This window comes from Melospiza melodia, chromosome 3, assembly GCF_035770615.1.
Source record: "Melospiza melodia melodia isolate bMelMel2 chromosome 3, bMelMel2.pri, whole genome shotgun sequence".
Classification (NCBI taxonomy): domain Eukaryota; kingdom Metazoa; phylum Chordata; class Aves; order Passeriformes; family Passerellidae; genus Melospiza; species Melospiza melodia.
Genome location: NC_086196.1, coordinates 38,354,841 through 38,373,705, shown reverse-complemented (window position 1 = coordinate 38,373,705; position 18,865 = coordinate 38,354,841). Strand labels below are relative to the sequence as shown.

General features: G+C 38.9%; 1 protein-coding gene across 2 annotated transcripts in view; it reads right to left on the bottom strand.

Moving 5' to 3' along the window:
* SNX9 (sorting nexin 9) overlaps positions 1–18,865 on the bottom strand; it is a 61,258-nt gene that overhangs the window by 20,172 nt on the left and 22,221 nt on the right. Inside the window, exons 5-9 of one of the 2 annotated variants that reach the window (XM_063151354.1) lie at positions 5,533–5,716; positions 4,607–4,760; positions 3,131–3,215; positions 2,291–2,416; positions 1,891–2,008 (exon numbers count right to left, since the gene is read on the bottom strand). In XM_063151354.1, the coding sequence (XP_063007424.1) occupies positions 1,891–2,008; positions 2,291–2,416; positions 3,131–3,215; positions 4,607–4,760; positions 5,533–5,716 (667 nt within the window). The remainder of the gene's footprint in view (positions 1–1,890; positions 2,009–2,290; positions 2,417–3,130; positions 3,216–4,606; positions 4,761–5,532; positions 5,717–18,865) is intronic. The other variant, XM_063151355.1, reaches the window with a different exon arrangement.

The following is an 18,865-nucleotide window of genomic DNA, read 5'->3' as shown; positions in this document are numbered from 1 at the left end:
TACTTAAGATATTTTTAATACAAACTAAATAAGTAACCATTTTTTCTGAAACCGGTAATGCATCATCACTGCGTATTCATAAGAACCTTTTTGTTTAAGTAGAAACTGTCTTCTTGAGAGAATCCTTTCTAATTTAAAAAAAATGCATGACATCAGACTTCTAAAGCATACAGGGAAAGGGATTTGTAAGGAAAGAGAAATTCCTCCAGCACCCAACTCCTCTGATTTCCACAGCAGCGCAGATGACAAGCCTTGAACGCATGTACTGTTTCAATATAATTCTACTGCACAGTTACTATGGCAGCAGATCTACAAAGTTGAGGTTTTTGTGGTTTAGGTTTTGGTGTTTTTGGGGTTTTTAGTTTTTTTGCAAATATGGAAACTAGCAAGACTAGCAGGTAAATAACAGAACTAATGAAAAATGAACTTTGTGTATGCGTATTTTTCCTGCAAATTAGCAAAAAAAAAAAAAAAACCAAACACTGTGGAAGAGACATTCTATACACTTCAGTAATCCTTTGCTTAATTTTTAATCTATACAGAAATCTCCACAGCATTCCTGCAAGGAGTGCAGAACACCAGAACAGCAGCAGCTGCAAGTTACATGCTGATCATTAAGCATATCATCACCAGTATATCATTAAAACCAGGATCCTGACAAAGTCAGTTGGGAGTCTTGTTCTGTCAAGACAAATTGACAGAAATGCTTTTGTAGACAGTGTTCAGAAAGAAGCCTCCTAAATACAGTGAAAGATAAGCACCCTTTTTCTAGTTTCCTCATGTTTCAGAAAAAGAGACATGCTTTTTTTTTAAATTATTTTTTTGCATGGGGCAAGGTATTCTCTCTCCCAGATTCCACAGGACAGAAATTCACAGGCAATGGATTTTGCCAAGGTGTGATGCCAGACTCTTGGGTCTTTTAAGATATGGTTACAATGAAATCTAGAGACTCCATCATGTCTTCTGGTTTCCTGTTAACAGACATGAACATGTTTAATAGAAATGCTGGTCAATTCTAAACACGAGGCTAAGGGGAAGAAGTCACTTCCTCACTTTTCAGTTTCCTCGGCATTTATCCCAGCAACTACATCAATGCTCAGCTTTCTTCAAACACAGCAGAGCTGCTGCATTTTGAGTGATGCCCACGGCCACGTGGCTGGCAACATGCCGGTGCTTATATGTTTGGTTTTGGCTGTTTATCTTAAATGCTGTATAAGTTTACCAGAAAATATACAAGTGGAAATGGGCTAAAGTAAAGCATTTTCCTCCTATACAGGTGTCCATTCTTTCCTTCACATGCACTTTAGCATACACTTGTAGAAAGGAAGCCAGAGACTACTGAAAATGCATAGGTATTGTTGCATAGGCATTGTTGCATAGGCATTCTGTTGCAATGACCAAACTTAGGTGCATTTAAAGGACCCAATCCCACTTTTCTTGAATTCAGAACAAAAGATTTCCACAAGCTTCAGACAGTTTGGTCAAGCCGAACTGACATCAAACCAGAGCAGAACACTATATGAATGAAAGATGCTTTCTAAATCAAGTGTGAAATCAAGCAAGAGGAGAAACAGCTGCAACATTTCACTTGGAAGTAAAAAATCCCCATCCCAACCAGTCAGGGGATGCTCCCTTTCCTCTGGGAACTTTGTGTCAAAGCTCCTACAACATAACACATGTACAATCAAATGCAAAAGTGATTCCCCTAGTATTGATCTGTTATTATCAATCAGTCATAACAACTCATCATAAGTTTTGAGTGGAGAAAGGCAGGGGTTTCCTTGATACCTTATTTAAAAATAATGAGAAAAACAAACAATAAGAAATAACTGAACCTTATAAAAATCTGATTTCCTTATTTCCCATGAATTCAGAACTGGGAATACTCACCTGTTACTTGCTTGTCTGGAAGAGAAGGGATTGGAATGGCTAATCCAAATTTAACCAGGAGCCGCTCATACAGCCAGTCAAAGTGCTTGTATCTGTGGTTGACAGACCGATTAGTGTTCTGGAAGAGAAACACAACTCTGAACTTGGACAGGCAGCTACACAGTCACATGAAACAAGCATGACCAGAATGGTAACCACATGGAATAAAAACAAAATTTATGAATTAGAGCCTTAATATAGAAGAACTTGAAATTCTAGAAGAAAGCAAATCCTTGGGGTAAAAAAATATGACAACTACTACTTACTCTTACAATGTCCTTACCAAGTCACACAATTTCTATTTTTATGTACAAATGACACATATTTGTGAGACAAAAGATCCTGTTTCAGATACACTTACAGTGCAGGTCAGCTGATACTCAATGTAGCTCTTGAGACCATACATTTTAGAACCTTTCTTGGGATCTGCCACCACACAGTCAAATGTAGAGGTAGGATATACCCACATAGGGCCATAATCACCAATCTGTAAGAAATTGCAAATATTATCTTTTAATACATCATGTTGCACAAGCTGCAAACAAGGGGATAAATATCTTCTCTCTTCACTTGAGAGCTTCCATTGATTTCAGTGAGAGGCTGAGAGTCTGGAAACAGAGAGGCTTCTTGCAATCAGGGACAAAAGACCGCAGCTGACTTTATCTTGTGTATCTTACAATTTTTCACAAATAACAAAGGAATGGTGAATTCTAGGACTCTTCTAATCACATTTTGCTAGAACGGCATATAGACAGAAGAGTTTGGTTTTCAGATCAGAAAGTGACCTGACCATCAGGACTGAGCATTGCAAACCTCTACAAATGTAGCTCTTACATGTAACTATCTAGATAATGAATAGACAGTGTAATGCATTTGGTCTGCATCCCAATCCCAAAAAGGCTTATGTTTATCACAAGTAATGCAGATAGAGCATGAAGAAAAAAGTACTGAAAAGAATAATCATCATCACACTTATAACTTTTATTATGGCAGTTCTATTTCTAATTATGTGTTCATTATCAGTTTCTTCTGACCCAAATATATATAGCAACCTTGAGGATAAAAGTTCAGTAAAGAAAACAGGGAAAGGTAAAGAGCATTATAAAACCCAACCAACCAACAAAACCCAGCCAACCAAAAAAAGAAAACCAAAAAAACCCATACCACCCACACAGAAAAATTATACACAACTCCAGCTTACAATTATGGGAATTTTTTCTTTGGGTTTTGCTAGCTGCTTTGCCAACAGATACTGTTCCATTCCAGGTTTTGCAAATCCAGGAAACCTAACAACAAAATGAAGTGATAAGTTAATCCTCCTTCCTTTGACATATGCAGAACTACCTGCTATTACAGGAAAAAAACCCTAAATATTTCTCAAGTATAGAAAATTTTATGTGAATTACTGCAACAGTCAACATTTTGCATGGAAAAAAGCAGAAGAATCTTGGCTACTGACATCCAGGTTTTTTGTGTTATCTTGTATGTCTGTGTGTGCAATAGGCTCCTTATTGCAGAGCAAAGTTGTTATTCCTGCTCTGGTGACCATCGCACCAAACATACCAGGAGGTCACAAAGTATCATCTGTCACTCCTCTGCAGCCCCACCCTCTCTGGAAACACCACACACACAGACAGATGCTCATGCACCTGAGATTTCAAATTACAAGAATTCAATCATCTGAAAGAATCATAAACAAAAGATGGACCAAGTGCTTCTAAACATGAGTTATCTTAAATAATTTATCCACCAATTAAAAGGAAGCCAAACAATCACTATAATATTCTAAAAGTCTTACAAAATTTCTTATAAAAAGTAAATGGTGGTCCTCTTTCTAATTAGGAAGATAATTAGTCCTTGCAGTACTGCCAAACTGCTTGCAGAAACATGAGCAGTAAAGCAGGACTTACTCCATGGACAAAAAAAAATCTCTTATAAAAGGTATTTTTCTGAGTTTACAACAAGGAAACAATGATGTGCAGGTACTCATGCAACACTGGACATAAAAACCCACTAATGAACAAAATTAACTAGTCATGCAGAGACTGTTGATTTTAGTTAAGATACCCAAGGAATCATTATTCTACAATCTTTTTCCATTCTGCTTTCATCCATTCAGAGATTACCACACACTAGTTCTCAGACTAACAGCAGCTTCAGAACAAACAAACATTAAGCTACAACATGAGACAATGCTAGTATAACCCTGAAAAAACTTGATGCTACTGTAGGATTTTTGTCTATAAAATAAAACTTTCTGTGGCTCAAGAATCAACTTGGAAGATGCACAAACACAATAGAACAGAACTTTTCCCCACCAGAAACTCAGATTGCTCAAGAACTCTGGGACAACATCTCTGATCAGTTTCTACTGTATGGACAAGTCATCCACCACCTTCGACAGTTAAATTTCAAAGTCTTGAAGCTCAGGCATTGTGAAAGTGTCATCTCCCTGTATGACACCTTCAAAAATTACACAGCTTTGTCATGTAGTTTTAAGATTTCAGGGATCTGCGTCCACTGCTTGCTTAAGGAATATGCTGAACTACAAATCCACCTTCTCTTCTGCCTCAAAACTGTAATTTACATTGCTTATTTCAAGGATGTTGAATTTATACATCTTGACAAATTCCAATTCTCTTCAATATATACACATTTCCCCTGTATTTTCCATTACTTGTTAAGTGGTAACTTCATAGCAGCTGCACGAGAGTTTCCACGCTGGACCCCCCCGGCCTCTGATGCCTCCGTCTCCTTGTAACCAAGGTAAGATGGTGATGCTGATTTTGGGTCATCCCAGTCATCATCCCAATCATCGTCATCAGCAGCTGCTGAAGTACAGGAGGGATCAGGGGACAGGGAAAGGAGAAAGTTACACAATTTCTCTTCAAAAGCAGAAGCAGGTACTTCAGCATGCACATACAAAAAATCTACCAGGTAAATATATTAAAATCTCTTTCTATATTAAAAGCCTTCTATTTTACTATTCCTCCTCAATTACCACTATCTCCATCAAATACAACCCGCAAAGCAGTGCACTAAAAATCCAGTGAGGGAGAAGAAAATAAAGAAAAAAAAAAAAAGAAGAGATGATGGTGTGTTAAGATGAACTCAATTGTGTTCCATATTCATAGACTCCAAGTTAGCATTCCCCAGTTATAGGTTCTCCCCTTAATTTAGGCTGTTACTACAAAAGGTAGAGAAGCCTTCTGAAAAGCTAGTCACTTCTTAAAGATTTAAGAGACTATTCCTTCAAAGGCCTGAGAGCACAAATTCAAGAGAGTTTAAAAGTTTGTTATGCAAGCTGAACAACATGCCTGAGAATAGATTATGTATGTACAAGACTTTGGTTTCCAGATTTCCATAAAAGTTTGCGGTGTATGTTATTGTGGAACCATTTTTTTTGAAAATTATTTGATTTTTTTAAACCCCTACTAATTTAGTGTCCAGCTTACTCACATTGCCATGTGCTGTTAGGAAACTGGTTTGGTTTTGTTTTTTTAAATAAACCATGGTCTATAGTTATGAAAAACAAAATCATTCTTACCTCTACTGCCCACCTACTCTAATTTATTAAGGAAAAAAAGAGCATTATTAGCACACCTGGTCCTTGATATGCCTGTGGATGACCAAATGCTGCTGCTGTCTCCCAGTTGTTTGAAGCGCTGTTTCTCTGGCCAGGTGCACTTTCAGGTTTCGCTGCCCAGCTGTCAACAGCATTTCCATTATCCCAGTTCCCAGACTTCCCAACGTTCCAGCTGGACCAAGGATCATTGGCAATGCTTGCCTACATTGTATGAAGACAAAAATAAAGAAGAATTGCTGAAGAAATGACCGACAACCACGTACTTTCCTCTTGAAGTCTTTCACCTCCTGTTGGTAGGCTGAGTTTGCATTCAGCACTTCACTTGGATTTAGAAGCAGCTGCCAAATCTTGCATTTCCAGCTACACAACTCTTGCATGCAGCAAGCACTGGGAAGAACTGCTCAGCTTTCCAGCAATGTGACACCAATACATACTAATAAGAGTGCTTCTCCTCAGGGTAACTAAATTATTTGTTGCAACAGTATTAGGAAGCAATCTCACCCATGACAATTATTTTACACTGACACCTTAGTAAGTATGGTACTTGTGAACTATTAATTACTTAAAGCCATGGGCTAATTAGCACATTTAAAACCAGAACTCAGAAGTCAAGAATTAGGTTTTTGTAAATACTTATTTTATCAAACTCAGATTAGTGGCTTTACTAAAAGCAAATAGTAAATTTCCCATGCACACCATCACTACTGGTGTGGCAGTTAGGGAGTCAAAGCCTAACCTGATGAGCTTCCCTGTCAGAGATTAACTCATTCACAGTAAAGATGGGGGAAGAAAAGAGACATCTGCCAGGGAACAGTCTGGTATCTGCCTGTAGACCTACTCTCTCAGCATAAGCTTGTGGTGAAGGCACTCACACACCCCCTTCTGCCAATGCTGCTGTGGAGGTGGAAACCTCAGTGAAGGAGTGCAGAGCAGACATGCTAACTGCTGCATCTGGCAAGTTCATCTTGGCTTAATAGCTTAGCATCCTGCTCAGCTCCTTCATTTTAACAGTACACTTTGAAAAAGCATTGACTAGTTAAGTGTAGTCTACTCCAGACACTTAGTGCAGAGACACTGGCAGAAAGAAAAACTGCACACATATCGAAACCCACACACCCAAAGTGTAGGAGGAAGAAAGAGAAGAGGAAGGAAAGCAAACAAAGCTGAGAAGGCTTGTTTTGTTCAGCAGAGGGAGAAACTGAGTTTTGTAAAAAGAAATCTCAAATCCTACTGATGCTAGTTCATTATTTTTACCATGAAGAAGCATATAGAAGAAAAAGTGCCTTATATAAATTAATTACTATTAGACCACAACATTTACATGTATCTTAGAACGTTTGCCAATACAGGAAATTTAATAAAACTCCCACTAAAAATTAAATTATTATCTGCAAAAATGTTGCATAAGTGTCTTACACAAAAAAGGTACAGCTACTCCACATCCCAATTTTTTCCACTACATATTCTTTCATCCCATTTTAACTTTGATATTCTACTTAGGAATAAGAAGTCTCCCTTCAGTTTTTTCTTTAAATAAAGTCATCTGACAGTCAAATTTCATAGACAGTACCAAATCATAAAGACTCAAAAATTATGTTATTACATAACACCTTTATATATTTAGGTTCACAACTCCTTACAGGATGTGGAAATTAAGACCAAGCCCCCAAGCTGGGGAGAAAAATCACCATTCACAAGACTCACAAGCGTCAGTAGGTCTCTAGGAATTGAGAGAGAGAGACAGATTATGTGGAAAGCTTCTATAGTGATAGCTTGGGATTTTTTTTTTTTTTTTTGAGAATGAAACTGATGCAAGAACATTATTCCTTGAGGGAGCAACACTCTTGGATAGCTGATACCCAGTGCTACTTGGAGCAAATTACAGAGATAGCTTATACCAGTCTGCTCTCTTCCTATCTTCACCTCCTATGAGTCTGTAAAGAGAAATAACCACATGTGGCATTAGCCAGAGCTCATTCCTGGCTAAATGAAAACACACAGGGCTGGGGCCCAACCACATGGAAAAGCATGCTTGATTCTAGCATAACTTGGAGCACCTAGAAAAGACTAGTCTGAATAATATTAATGTACCAATACTTCTGCAACATATGTTTTGCTGATCACTAGCAAATGAAAGTGCAGAAGTGGCATGATCACCAAAAGACAGAGTAAAGTTTTCCTCTTTTCTGTAGTAGTTCATATGAAATCTGGTACATAAGTAAATGGTAAAGAAACCTTAAAATCTGCTGCAAAAAAAGAGGAGGGCAATGATATTGACACTACTAAAGAATGACTGTCAGGAGCAATCATCACATTCACAGACAAATGCTGATATACACAGATGCTGTACAGCAAAGGGAAATGTATTAATTAAATTGTGCTCCCAAATGTCTTATCTCCATGTACCTAGATGGAAGCACTCTTCAATTCAAGAAAATTTACTTCTAAAGTGTCTAAGAAAGCTGCGGGGTCAGCTCTTCCCCTAGGTGTATCACCTATAGGCTATAAAAGGGGTGGAATATACTATTTTCCCCTCTGTTCCTTTCAGCCAAAGGATCCCCATTTCTTCTGAAGCATTGGGGAAGAGAGCAAGAGATGGCTTAGGAATCTGTAGATCACAACTTTCAAGGAGCACTTACAGGACCCTCTTCAAATTTCTTGAAATGTTTTCCTACATGGACATATACTGTGGACACTCCTAAGTGGCAGTCAACAATCAGAAAACATGGAGAAGGGCTCAGGAATCAGGCCTGCCATCCTCAAGGTCTTGGAGCATCATGGAGGACCAACTAAGGACACAGCAATTATTAAAAAGGTCATCTCAGCCCCAGTGAGCAGTTCTGTGCATTTCAGCCACTGACAATCTTCATACAAGAAACCATTTGTGTGGCCTAGCTCTGGCTGAATAAACTCTAATTAAACCTCAAGTATTTTGCATCAAGCCACGCTGTTACAGCTTTAGTTCTCCATAACTGAAATTGATAATCCTCTGATATTTCCTTAGTGAAGAAAGGAGAAGAGCCCTTGCAAGAAGCTGATATTTAGTCAATATAATTTGATACAGCACACCTAATATCCAAATGTTCAAGCCTTCTCAAAAGTACACAAAAAGAACTGCCACACCCCACAACTAAGAAATTGATCAACCTTCAAATTAAACATTGCAACTCCTTGCTCCCCAAGGTACATCAGCCACAGCACATTTTCCAAAGACTGATCAGGAGAGCAGAGCTCAACCCACGGGTGATTCAAACAAGTACAATGAGATTAAATTTAAGGATAAACTCCTAAAAGGCAGCTGATTCAGAGACTATTGGGTACTTGCTCACTCCTACTGTCCTAGGAGTAAAAACAAGACAAAAGGGCTATGCTGGGAACTGACAACAGAGGGACCCATTGCTGAATGTTCTAAGAGGATTCCACTAAGGGCAGATTCAAGCTCACTACAGAAACAGATCACTACTGCTGGGGCCTGGAGGATGGGAAGAGAAGCCTAGTATGTTTTTGAAGATCTACTAATAGTTGAATGAGAAAAAATTCCAGCACAACAGAAAAATCCTCAGCTTGGAAGTGGAATGTCAGTATCTTTACCAAAAGAATAATGAATTAAATAGAAGAAGTGACATATTTGTTTTTTTTCCAGAGAATTCAAAGCTATTGTAAAGACAGTAAAGCTAAGATGAGGCACTGAGGTATCTTTATTTGCTCTCCTGGCCAACTCATTTGTTTCTGGCAGACTCCTTCCTCCTATTAATGCATGCCCCTGATGGACAAATAGGTCCATTCTACTGCTGAAGGACAAAAGCCAAAACAAACTCAACGTTCAGATGGTAAAACTAATTTAGGTACCCAGAAAGACCTAGGTGAAGTGTGCCATCAAAAATAATGACCTCCAACTGTAAGAAATACACCTTGAAATCTACTCAGAGACAGAAGCCATGCTGAAGCAGTGAGTAGCAAAAGTAAGCCTGATCAGATCAAGGGAAGTTCAGGACAGCCAAAGCTGCAATGAGAAGTGTTATGCTCTTGAAGAGGGGTTTAAAAGAGACAGACAGCACAGAGCAATGGCAGAAAACACAAGAAAAGTCAAGGTGACTCAGTTCAATAGCTCACAGGAATGAACATACCTCTCCAGTTTTATAGCTGCCTTAGTTACCTGCATGGAAACAAAGCCTTAAGCATACTCAGACATTACACTAAACTTCTTTGGATAACAGTCTCCGATAGACACATTAAAAAAGCCCAAACAACTGAGTATATAGACAGACACCTTAAAAATCAAGTGCTTTTCTCCATGAAGAAAGATGAAGGGCTAAAAGCCTATACTGCAGCAATCACAGAACTGCATTCACTGTGCTGTTTAAGATAGAACAAGTGTGCACATTAGCAGATAACTGAAGCAGCTGCCATACCTACAATACTTTATGGCTAAGCTTTCTTCTGGGTAGATAATTACGTTAGCATTGTGGTCCAGGGCATTTCTTCCATTTCTGAAGGAAGGCCCTCTTTTCTATAGTACAACACAAACATCATTAAAGAAATCCTCTAGGAAAAGCAAAAGTGGAGATGGGCTAGATTTTAAAGAATAACCAACTTTATGGATTTAGATACCAGAATGTTCCCTCAGATAAATACTTGACAGCAACATGACCTCCGGAAGCAGCTGCCAAGGAAGCTGTAGTAAGGAACCCATCTGTCTTTCAGCCACTCCTGTCTTCTCACTTCCTTCCTGAGGAAACAATCATCCAACACTTCCACTACCAATCCCACTGCCCCCTTCAAAACTCTGCACCAGAGCTGGGCTTTGCAGCCTCAAACAACCCAAAGCCCAGACACAACTACTGGATACTCCCTGTTTTCAGCAGGAAATAAATTTAAACCACCAGTGGACAAACTGAGATAGCAGCATGAGCAGATCTGTTCGTTTTTTGTTCTTTTCCTGTTTCAAATACCATTTCCTTACCTATAAGCTTATTCACAACCAAACTGGACTAGGGGCTGCATTGCCTGTGCACAGTGCAGGCACAGGATTTCCGTCTATCATCTCCTGATTCAGCACAGAAAATCCATCTTTAAAGTATGGAATGGTGTTTTAGAAAGATACATAATTTAGACTTGAGTAAAGAATACTGAGTGATAGGATGAGGGGAGGGAAAACACATCTATTGTCACCCTGACTGCTTCAGGGAAATTTTTTTAAATTAAAGTTTGCTTAATTTCAAATTTCTATATAATTTATTCAATAGAGCTCTCTCAGGTTTCTGTTTTTGTTACTCACACCTGCATATGTAAATGACAATCAAGTCACTTCTTTATATCCTTGTCTTCTCTTAAGCTGATTTCAATTCTTAACAGTTTTTTATTGAAACGCAGATGAGAAATTTCAGACAGTTTTCTAAGTAGCAATCACAGCAATGCCAGAAAGAGAAGAAAGACTCCCTGTTCCTCTTTGATGTTGACTTGTGTCATCTAGACATCCCAGGATCTGGCTACAAAGATTAAACAAGGTTTTATCCCTCCTTTTTGGGAAAAGCACTCTATTTCTGTTTGGAAACAGAGAAGGGGGTGTCCCTAGTTGTCTTTTTTTTTTTCTTTCTTTTTTTTTTTTTAGGAATTTAAGTGTTACTGCCTATTTTCAGTTTATCACTTTCAATTACAAATGCCCATGATTCTACTTTAAAAGAAGTGCTTAGTGAGAAAAAAACCCAAAAAAAAAAAAAAAAAACCACGACCAAAAGCAAACAAACTCCCAAAACAAACAAAAAAAAAAAACAACTCAGGAAGGAAACACATATTGCAGTAAGCCCCCTGCTGTGGTGCAGGGAAATGTGCAACACGTGTGCCACATGGCACTGTAAGTTTGCAGGTTAGCAGAAATGCTTACAATCCCAGGCACCAGTACAGGCTGGGGACTGACCTGCTGGGAAGCAGCTCTGCAGAGAAGGACCTGGAGGTCCTGGTGGATATCAAGCTGTCCATGAGCCAGCAGTGTGTCCTGGTGGCCAAGAAGGCCAATGGCACCCTGGGTGCATTAGAAAGAGCATTGCCAGCAGGTTGAGGGAGGTGATCCTGCCCCTCTGCTCAGCCCTGGTGAGGCCTCATCTGGAGAGCTGTGCCCAGTTCTGGGCTCCTCAGCAAAAGAGAGACATGGAGCCCTTGGAGCAGATCCAAAGGAGGGCTACAAAGCTGATTAAGGGACTGGAGCATCTCTCTTAAGAGGAAAGGCTGAGGGAGCTGGGCCTGTTCAGCCTTGAGAAGAGAGGACTGAGGGGACCTCACCAACGTCTATGAGTATCTGAAGGGAGGGTGCCCAGAGGATGGGTCCAGGCTCAGTTCAGTGGTGCCCAGCAATAGGACAAGGGGCAGTGAGCAGAAACTGATGCACAGGAAGTTCCATCTGAGCAGAAGGAAGAATTTCTTTACTGTGTGAGTGACTGTGCACTGGGAACAGGTTGCCCAGAGAGGTTGTGGAGTTCTCCTCACTGGAGATAGCCAACAACCATCTGGACACAGTTCTGCACCATATGCTCTAGGATGACCCTGCTTGAGTTGGGAGGTCAAACCAGACCCACTGCGGTCCCTTCCAGCCTGACCCATTCTGCAATTCTATGAATCAGACAAGGAAAAAAAGCATACCAACACTGCAAATTGTGGAAAACTCTTTCAGTAGTAATATTTTGCCCGAGGGTATGGATGCAGATGAAGGCGATGAGTGATCACAGTATTACACCAGTTTAACAACTTCCTGCCTAAACCTTTGCATTCCACTGGATCGTCCACAAAAAACCTCAACACAACTCTATAACTGGAATTGATAAAATCACTGTCATATGTTAATGGTTATTTTTTAATATGTAAATGTGATTCATTTCAAAACAAGCAAGCCACTGTTTTCAGTACTGTAGAGAAGCCATTGCCTTGTACTTTGCTTAAATGAAAGTTGGTCACAAATTCCTGTTACCAGTCTGAATGCAGGTGGTGGAGGGGAAAGAGTTGCTCTCAAATCACATGCAGCAATAGAGGATTTTATAGTGTCATTATCTGTAACAGGAACTAGAAGTTACAACTGTAATTGTAGCTCCCTTGGTGAACCTACCTGCATACTTTATATGATAATTTAGCATACTGGTTTAACAAGACAAACTGGACCTAGTCAAGTACCAGTGAGTTACATTTCCTGTGATGATACTTCTCCTTCAGTACACACACAGATTCATCAGAGAACAGAAATGTTCTCTGCTACAGGAATTTAATAACATGCATGTCAGAATTTCCACATAAGTAGATTACTGCACTTTTAATAGAAGCACTATATTTATTTTCTTTAATCTTAGCATTTATTGCTGCTCACAGCAATTCAGGGAGGGGGAGTGGGAGTTATGGTATGCAAATTTAACAATGATAATTTGCCTTTCCAGCACTTCATTGCAAAAAGCCTGAAAGATATGAAGTAAAATTTTGGGAATAACTTCCTTGGTGCTCTCCTTACGCATGTTCAACAACTTATGTCTACATACCAGGTAACTTGAGTTGCCTCAGCTCCTGGACATCAAACTAAGTGTTTTCACTAGCTGCTTATTCATCCTGTCTATACGTAAGTCCCACAGCTTTCGGAAGGGAAACGATTTTGCATACATACGAATCCATTTATCTCACTTTGCTTCTGTGAGAGAAACTATCCCAACTGATTTCACTCTCACCATTGGATAAAGCAATACAAACATCAGAGGTTTCTGTTAAATGCTTCCTGACCTATCCATGAGGCCTTGCTGCTCTGCTGAAGATACAAAACATGTGGATTCTCTAGGGTTAACATGAATCAATGGAAAAACTGTAATTCACAAAAATGCTAACTCTCAGGATACTTACTTTATCCCAAACTAAGAAGAACTGTGCAGTCATCTTCATCAAGAACTAGACTTGGCAATGATTAGAGAATCAGTGTCAAGAAAAGGGAACAAATTCTTCTACAAATGCAACATACAGTTTGGTACAAGAACTATTTTTGTATCTTAAATATAGGGAAGCCACATCTACAGCCCCTACGTCAATGAAGCTGTGATCCACTTCCACCCTGAAACAGAGAAGCAGTAGCCCAATTTATTTTCATTTATACATCTCTAATACTAGCTTTCTATTCAGCAGAGAAGGGAAAAAAAAGAAAGCAAGCAAAAAAAGCTATACTGAGCTCTAGAATGAAGGGAGGAAAAATCATACAAACTAAAATACACAGAATACTAAAGTTTATAGCATTTCTGTCCTCTGTTCAAGGCTGCAGGTTACACAGGCTGTAAACAGCTGGACTACATTGTGACAAGTTGTACATACAGTCTACTTATGGACCACTCATGAAATTGCTGAAATTACTGTATAGAGAGTGTTTTAACTTCCCAACAAAAAGAAGTAGCTTGCACCAATATAGTTGTAACAAAATCTAAATAATTCAGATAAACACTATCATTAAAAGAGAGCTGCTACTTGTTCACAACTTTTAAAGCATTTTAGGTAAGATAAATGAAAAAACACCACAAGCTGTGGTTCAGAATAGGGGAAGAGAGATCATTGCTGTTAAAACAGCAGTCTCTGAACCTGAAACACAAACCAAATAAATGCAAATACATCCTTAACTAAAGAAGCACTCATCTTGACTACCAGAAAAAAACCCAAACCAACCCAGCTGGAGGAGACAACTCAGAATGAATTTTACATTACTGATTGTATTTCCATACATACTTAAATTATGAAGGCTCCAAAGTTACCAAGATAATAACCTCTTCATCAACTGCAATAAGAAGCACTATCTAGAGGTGTGAAAGAGAATATCCTCTACTGCTACAGCCTCTGGAATAAACTCAGCATCAAAGAAATACTATAAGAGAAAAACACGTGATGCATTTTACATCAAAAATGATGATCTTTTTGTTCACTATTTGAGAGGTTCACTTGGCTTACCCTGACAAAATTTATATTCATTTCAGTGCCATTATTCCAACACCAACAGAGTCTACAGGTAACTTACTTTAAGATATATATATATATGCAACTCTAACCAATAGAAATAGCATAAGTGCTGATATACTTACTCACCGGTTGTTCCAAATGACAGACTGAAATTAGCACCTTGCATTGCCACTCAGAGGAACAGTGGATTGACAGAGAAGAAAGATTACTCATTCCCTCTGCACTCTATATCCAAGAGCTACCAAGTCAAAACAGCATGAGACCTAGAAAAGGCAAGTCAAGCCTCCATCCTTGGCAACTAAGGCTTCCTTAAATTGTATTCTCATGAATAATTTTTTAAAGCTTTTCAGACATTAAAGCACAAATGTTACAGGCAGATGCAACATTAAATTCTCCTATCTGCTTATCTTCTTCTAAGTGTGTGAATAGTTACCTTGAGTCAATTTTTTCCCTAATTTTGTGTTTAATTAGCTTCACTGCTTCCCCTTTGCTTTCATGTCCCCAGCATCTTCTCAGATAGCTCTTTAAAAGAGCAGCTGCACACTTTATCAAGGCAGCCATTGCTGGGACACTGCTGATGCCAGGAATGAGCTGGATAGAGTGAACTGCCAAGGGTCAGGTGGAATTTTTCTCCTTAGGAATCATCCCTGTGCCCCTTTTCTACTGTCACTTTACATCTGTGGCAACCCCAGGCAGGGTACAATATCAAAGTGTTGCTGTGGTTACTGAGTCTTTCTCACTGAAGAAAAGAAAGGAAAAGAAACTGCTTTTAATAATTGTTCTTTAATTACTTCTCAGGAGATTATTTGCTGAACAACAACAAAAACTTTCTTAAGAAAATAGACAGAGAGCAGACAGGGATAGAAAAGAGACAGGGAGCAGAACTGTGTTGGAGTCAATGATGTTTCCTTAACACCAAAAAATTATGGTTTCCAGAGTAGGAAACCAAAAGTCTCTTGTTGACTGGAAAGCAAAAAGGGATGGGGGAAGAAGGAGAAGAGTTGCTTTTTATCTTCCTGAGCAATGGTTATGCATGATGGGGCTCTGCTTTCCTGGAGATGGCTGAACACCTGAGTGCCCATAGGAAGCAGAAAATGACTTACTTTGCTTTGCCTGCATGTGAAGCTTTTGCTTTACCTACTATGCTGTCTCTATCTCCACCCAAGAGTTTACCCATTTTTACCCTTCTTGTTCTCTCCCCCACTCCTCTGAGGGGGTAATAAGCTCTGAGTGGCTTGAGCTGCCTACCAGGGTTAAATCACAACACTGTGGTTTAACTGGGCTCCTAAAAACAGAAAAGGAAAAAGCACCACACTCACATTTCAACTCAGCCAGATCTATTATTTTTAATAAAGCTTGGCACTGAAAGACTATACAACAACCTGGTTTGGGTTTTTTGTACTTACTGTTAGAAGGATGGAAGGAATTCTAAGAATTAAAACATCTTCTGACTTACTGAATTGGGGAGTGGGGGCGTTGTGCAACCATGTGTATGTGAGAGTGACAATGTTTATACAAAGCAATTTCTTCAATACAACAATAGTAAGAAAAAAAATCCTAAATCATCCTGTTTATTTAGAATTGCTTTTATAAAGATTTCTTGTAATAAACTTGCAACCTCAACATGTTACTGCAAAATGTAATAGATACCATCAAATATCAGCATTTAGGAATATTGCTATATCTTACTCAGTCTACCAGACTAATTATCTACAAATATTTTAGTTTCCACTACAGTGCTACCTCCAGCATCCATTCCCCTTCCACTGACACACAATTTGAACAGGCTGTGCATCTGAACTCAAGTCTAAGTGCCTCAGCGAACTCATGTTGAAAAACATAAATTTTATTGCAACTAAATTCAGAGTAATACATCTAGGAAGAAGGGCCATACCCACAAAGTAGGAGATTGCATTCTTATTGAAAGTGGCTCTTATTGAAAGAGACATGTCAGTTTGCAGGGGATGAGTGACTCAGCCTGACCTCCTGGTGCAGTATTACCGGAACCAATGCAATCCTTCTCTCTATCAGGTGTTTCTACACCGGTGCAGCAATGTCAGATCTGTCTGACACTGCGCAATCGATGCACACAGGAGCAATGCGCACACTTCACAGACACAAGATCAAAGTCACTGCAGAAGAAAGCTTGCTTTTCTTCCTGAGAGCAAGAAAATAGGGTCTTGCACCACACAGATAGAATGAACAGACAGAATTTCTTAATTAAGATGACAATTAGCCACAGAATTCTTGCAAAGAGAAAATGCCTGCACTAGAGAGCTCTCTGATCTGGGAGAAAGGCCTAACAGTCAAAAGTGGAAGCCAGAACTGCTTCCACACTGCTTAGTATACAAATTAAAATCTCATTAGCAATAAGCCACTAGAAAAAGTACTAGATATATGTCAGAAGCTGCGGAAACCAGTACTCAAATACAATTTTCTAGAAATAGCAGTTACTGAACTCAGTTAAAGAAAAAAAAAGACTTGAGAAAATGAAAATAACTTTTGACATAAAACCCTGACCACACTACAGAATGGTTCCTCCTATGGAAAAAAAATAATGAAAACTGAAGACCTAAAGACACCAGCCTGATGAGGGCCTCCCCTGCATCTTGCATGGCCTTGACTCCATCCAGGTGCACACTGTCCTCCTCTCTCCCCCTCTCCATGTCACTAATATAGATTTACCATAATGCACTACAGTACAGTGGTCCCTCCAGCTATCTCACACAGCATCTGAAGGTAACTGAGAGGAACAGGACACTTCTAAGAGTAGGGCACTGATGCAAATGTGACAAGCTGTTTTGATGAAGTTACCCTTTTCCAAAATCTATGAAAAACCCCGCAATCTGTATATATTACAGGGACAGTACACTGTTGATCTTCTGTAAACTACAGTGTAAAATGACCCCATTTTCAAGCTTTTCACTGCTCTAGAAATGCAACTTCCAAAACTAGATTGCCAAAGTAATTCTCTATTATTTAGAATATAAGAGATTTTAATCTTTATTTTATAACTTTATTTTAACCATTCCCACTGCACAGACAAGACCTTTTCTCTTCTCCAAGCACAAGCACAATGTGTTAAGCACAAAACAAGCTCCGACAGATACCTCTATTCCCATTCCAAATATTCGGTGTATTAGATTAGTAAGTAATTCTTCCTAGATCAAATTAAGTTATGTTTCTCCTCTGAGAAACAGTACTCTCTGATTTGGCAGCAAGTAGATGCTGCAAATATCTCAAGCCTTCTCAGATGTAAAGTTTTGCTAGAAACACTAGAGAAGGAAAAAAATGGGGCAAGAGTAACAGACAGCAAGGCAGAAAAGAGGTTCCCCATTTTGCACTCAAACTACTGCAGTTTTTACTGAGGCAAAACTAACCTATAATCAAAACCTTTGGCTCAGTCTGACATGAAAAACTCATGAAGCATTTAATGAATTCTGTGTTTAGCCTTACATATTAACTGGCTATCAATTAAAAAAAATAAACATTGAGACAGTCACAGTGAGGTTTGGAGTCCTCTAGGGAGAACATGCAATCTCAAAATAACAATCCTGGCATTGTCCAGCTGACTACAAGGAAGCCCAAATCAAACACTCTATAGTCAATGAACAACATTCACTATCATACAAATGTAGAGTTTTCAAAGGATCCCACTTCATGTCAAAGTCCTGTGGTGCAATTAAGAAAACTAATAACTGCTATTTAACTGACCTACAAACCAGGTGTGTCCCCCCAGCTGTTACTATAAGTAATGCATTTACTTCCCAACACAGAAGACCTTTGCATGCTGCTGTAGGAAAAAAAATGCAGATTTTGTTCTTCTGTTGACCTATGGACTTCAAAATGTTTAACTTCCTACATGTGGGACATGCACCAGTATGCAGACCATAAAATCCACTTCTGTTTAAGATAATGTGTCCTCAGATATTTAACCTGGAACTAAATATTTGCTGCTTAATGAACTGGTGCACCAGGCAAAAATCTGTGAATAGAGGAACAAAAATATTCTTGCAGCAAACCGAAAGTCAGCCTCTTCTCCAACTGATAATGCATGAATTTACTTCATCTTTTTTAGTCCAAGAAACTACTCTTACTGAAATTCTGAGAAAGAAATATATCCATTCACTCTGGCTGCTGATGTATAGATCCCCTAATTGTATAAGACATCAAAAAAACAAAGCTCTGGTTCCTTAATAAGGTTAGCATACTAAAAGAAGTAGCTTGAAAATAAAATACATTTGCTAAGAGTGCACTTACACTTACAGAGACTGAAGCAGTCACAGATTTATATCATTGCAGACTGGAAAGAATAAAAATGCTCCATTTCTGAAAGTGTTAAGACTACTAAATTTTCCAGCAGTGACAGTATCTGACCAGTCACACACA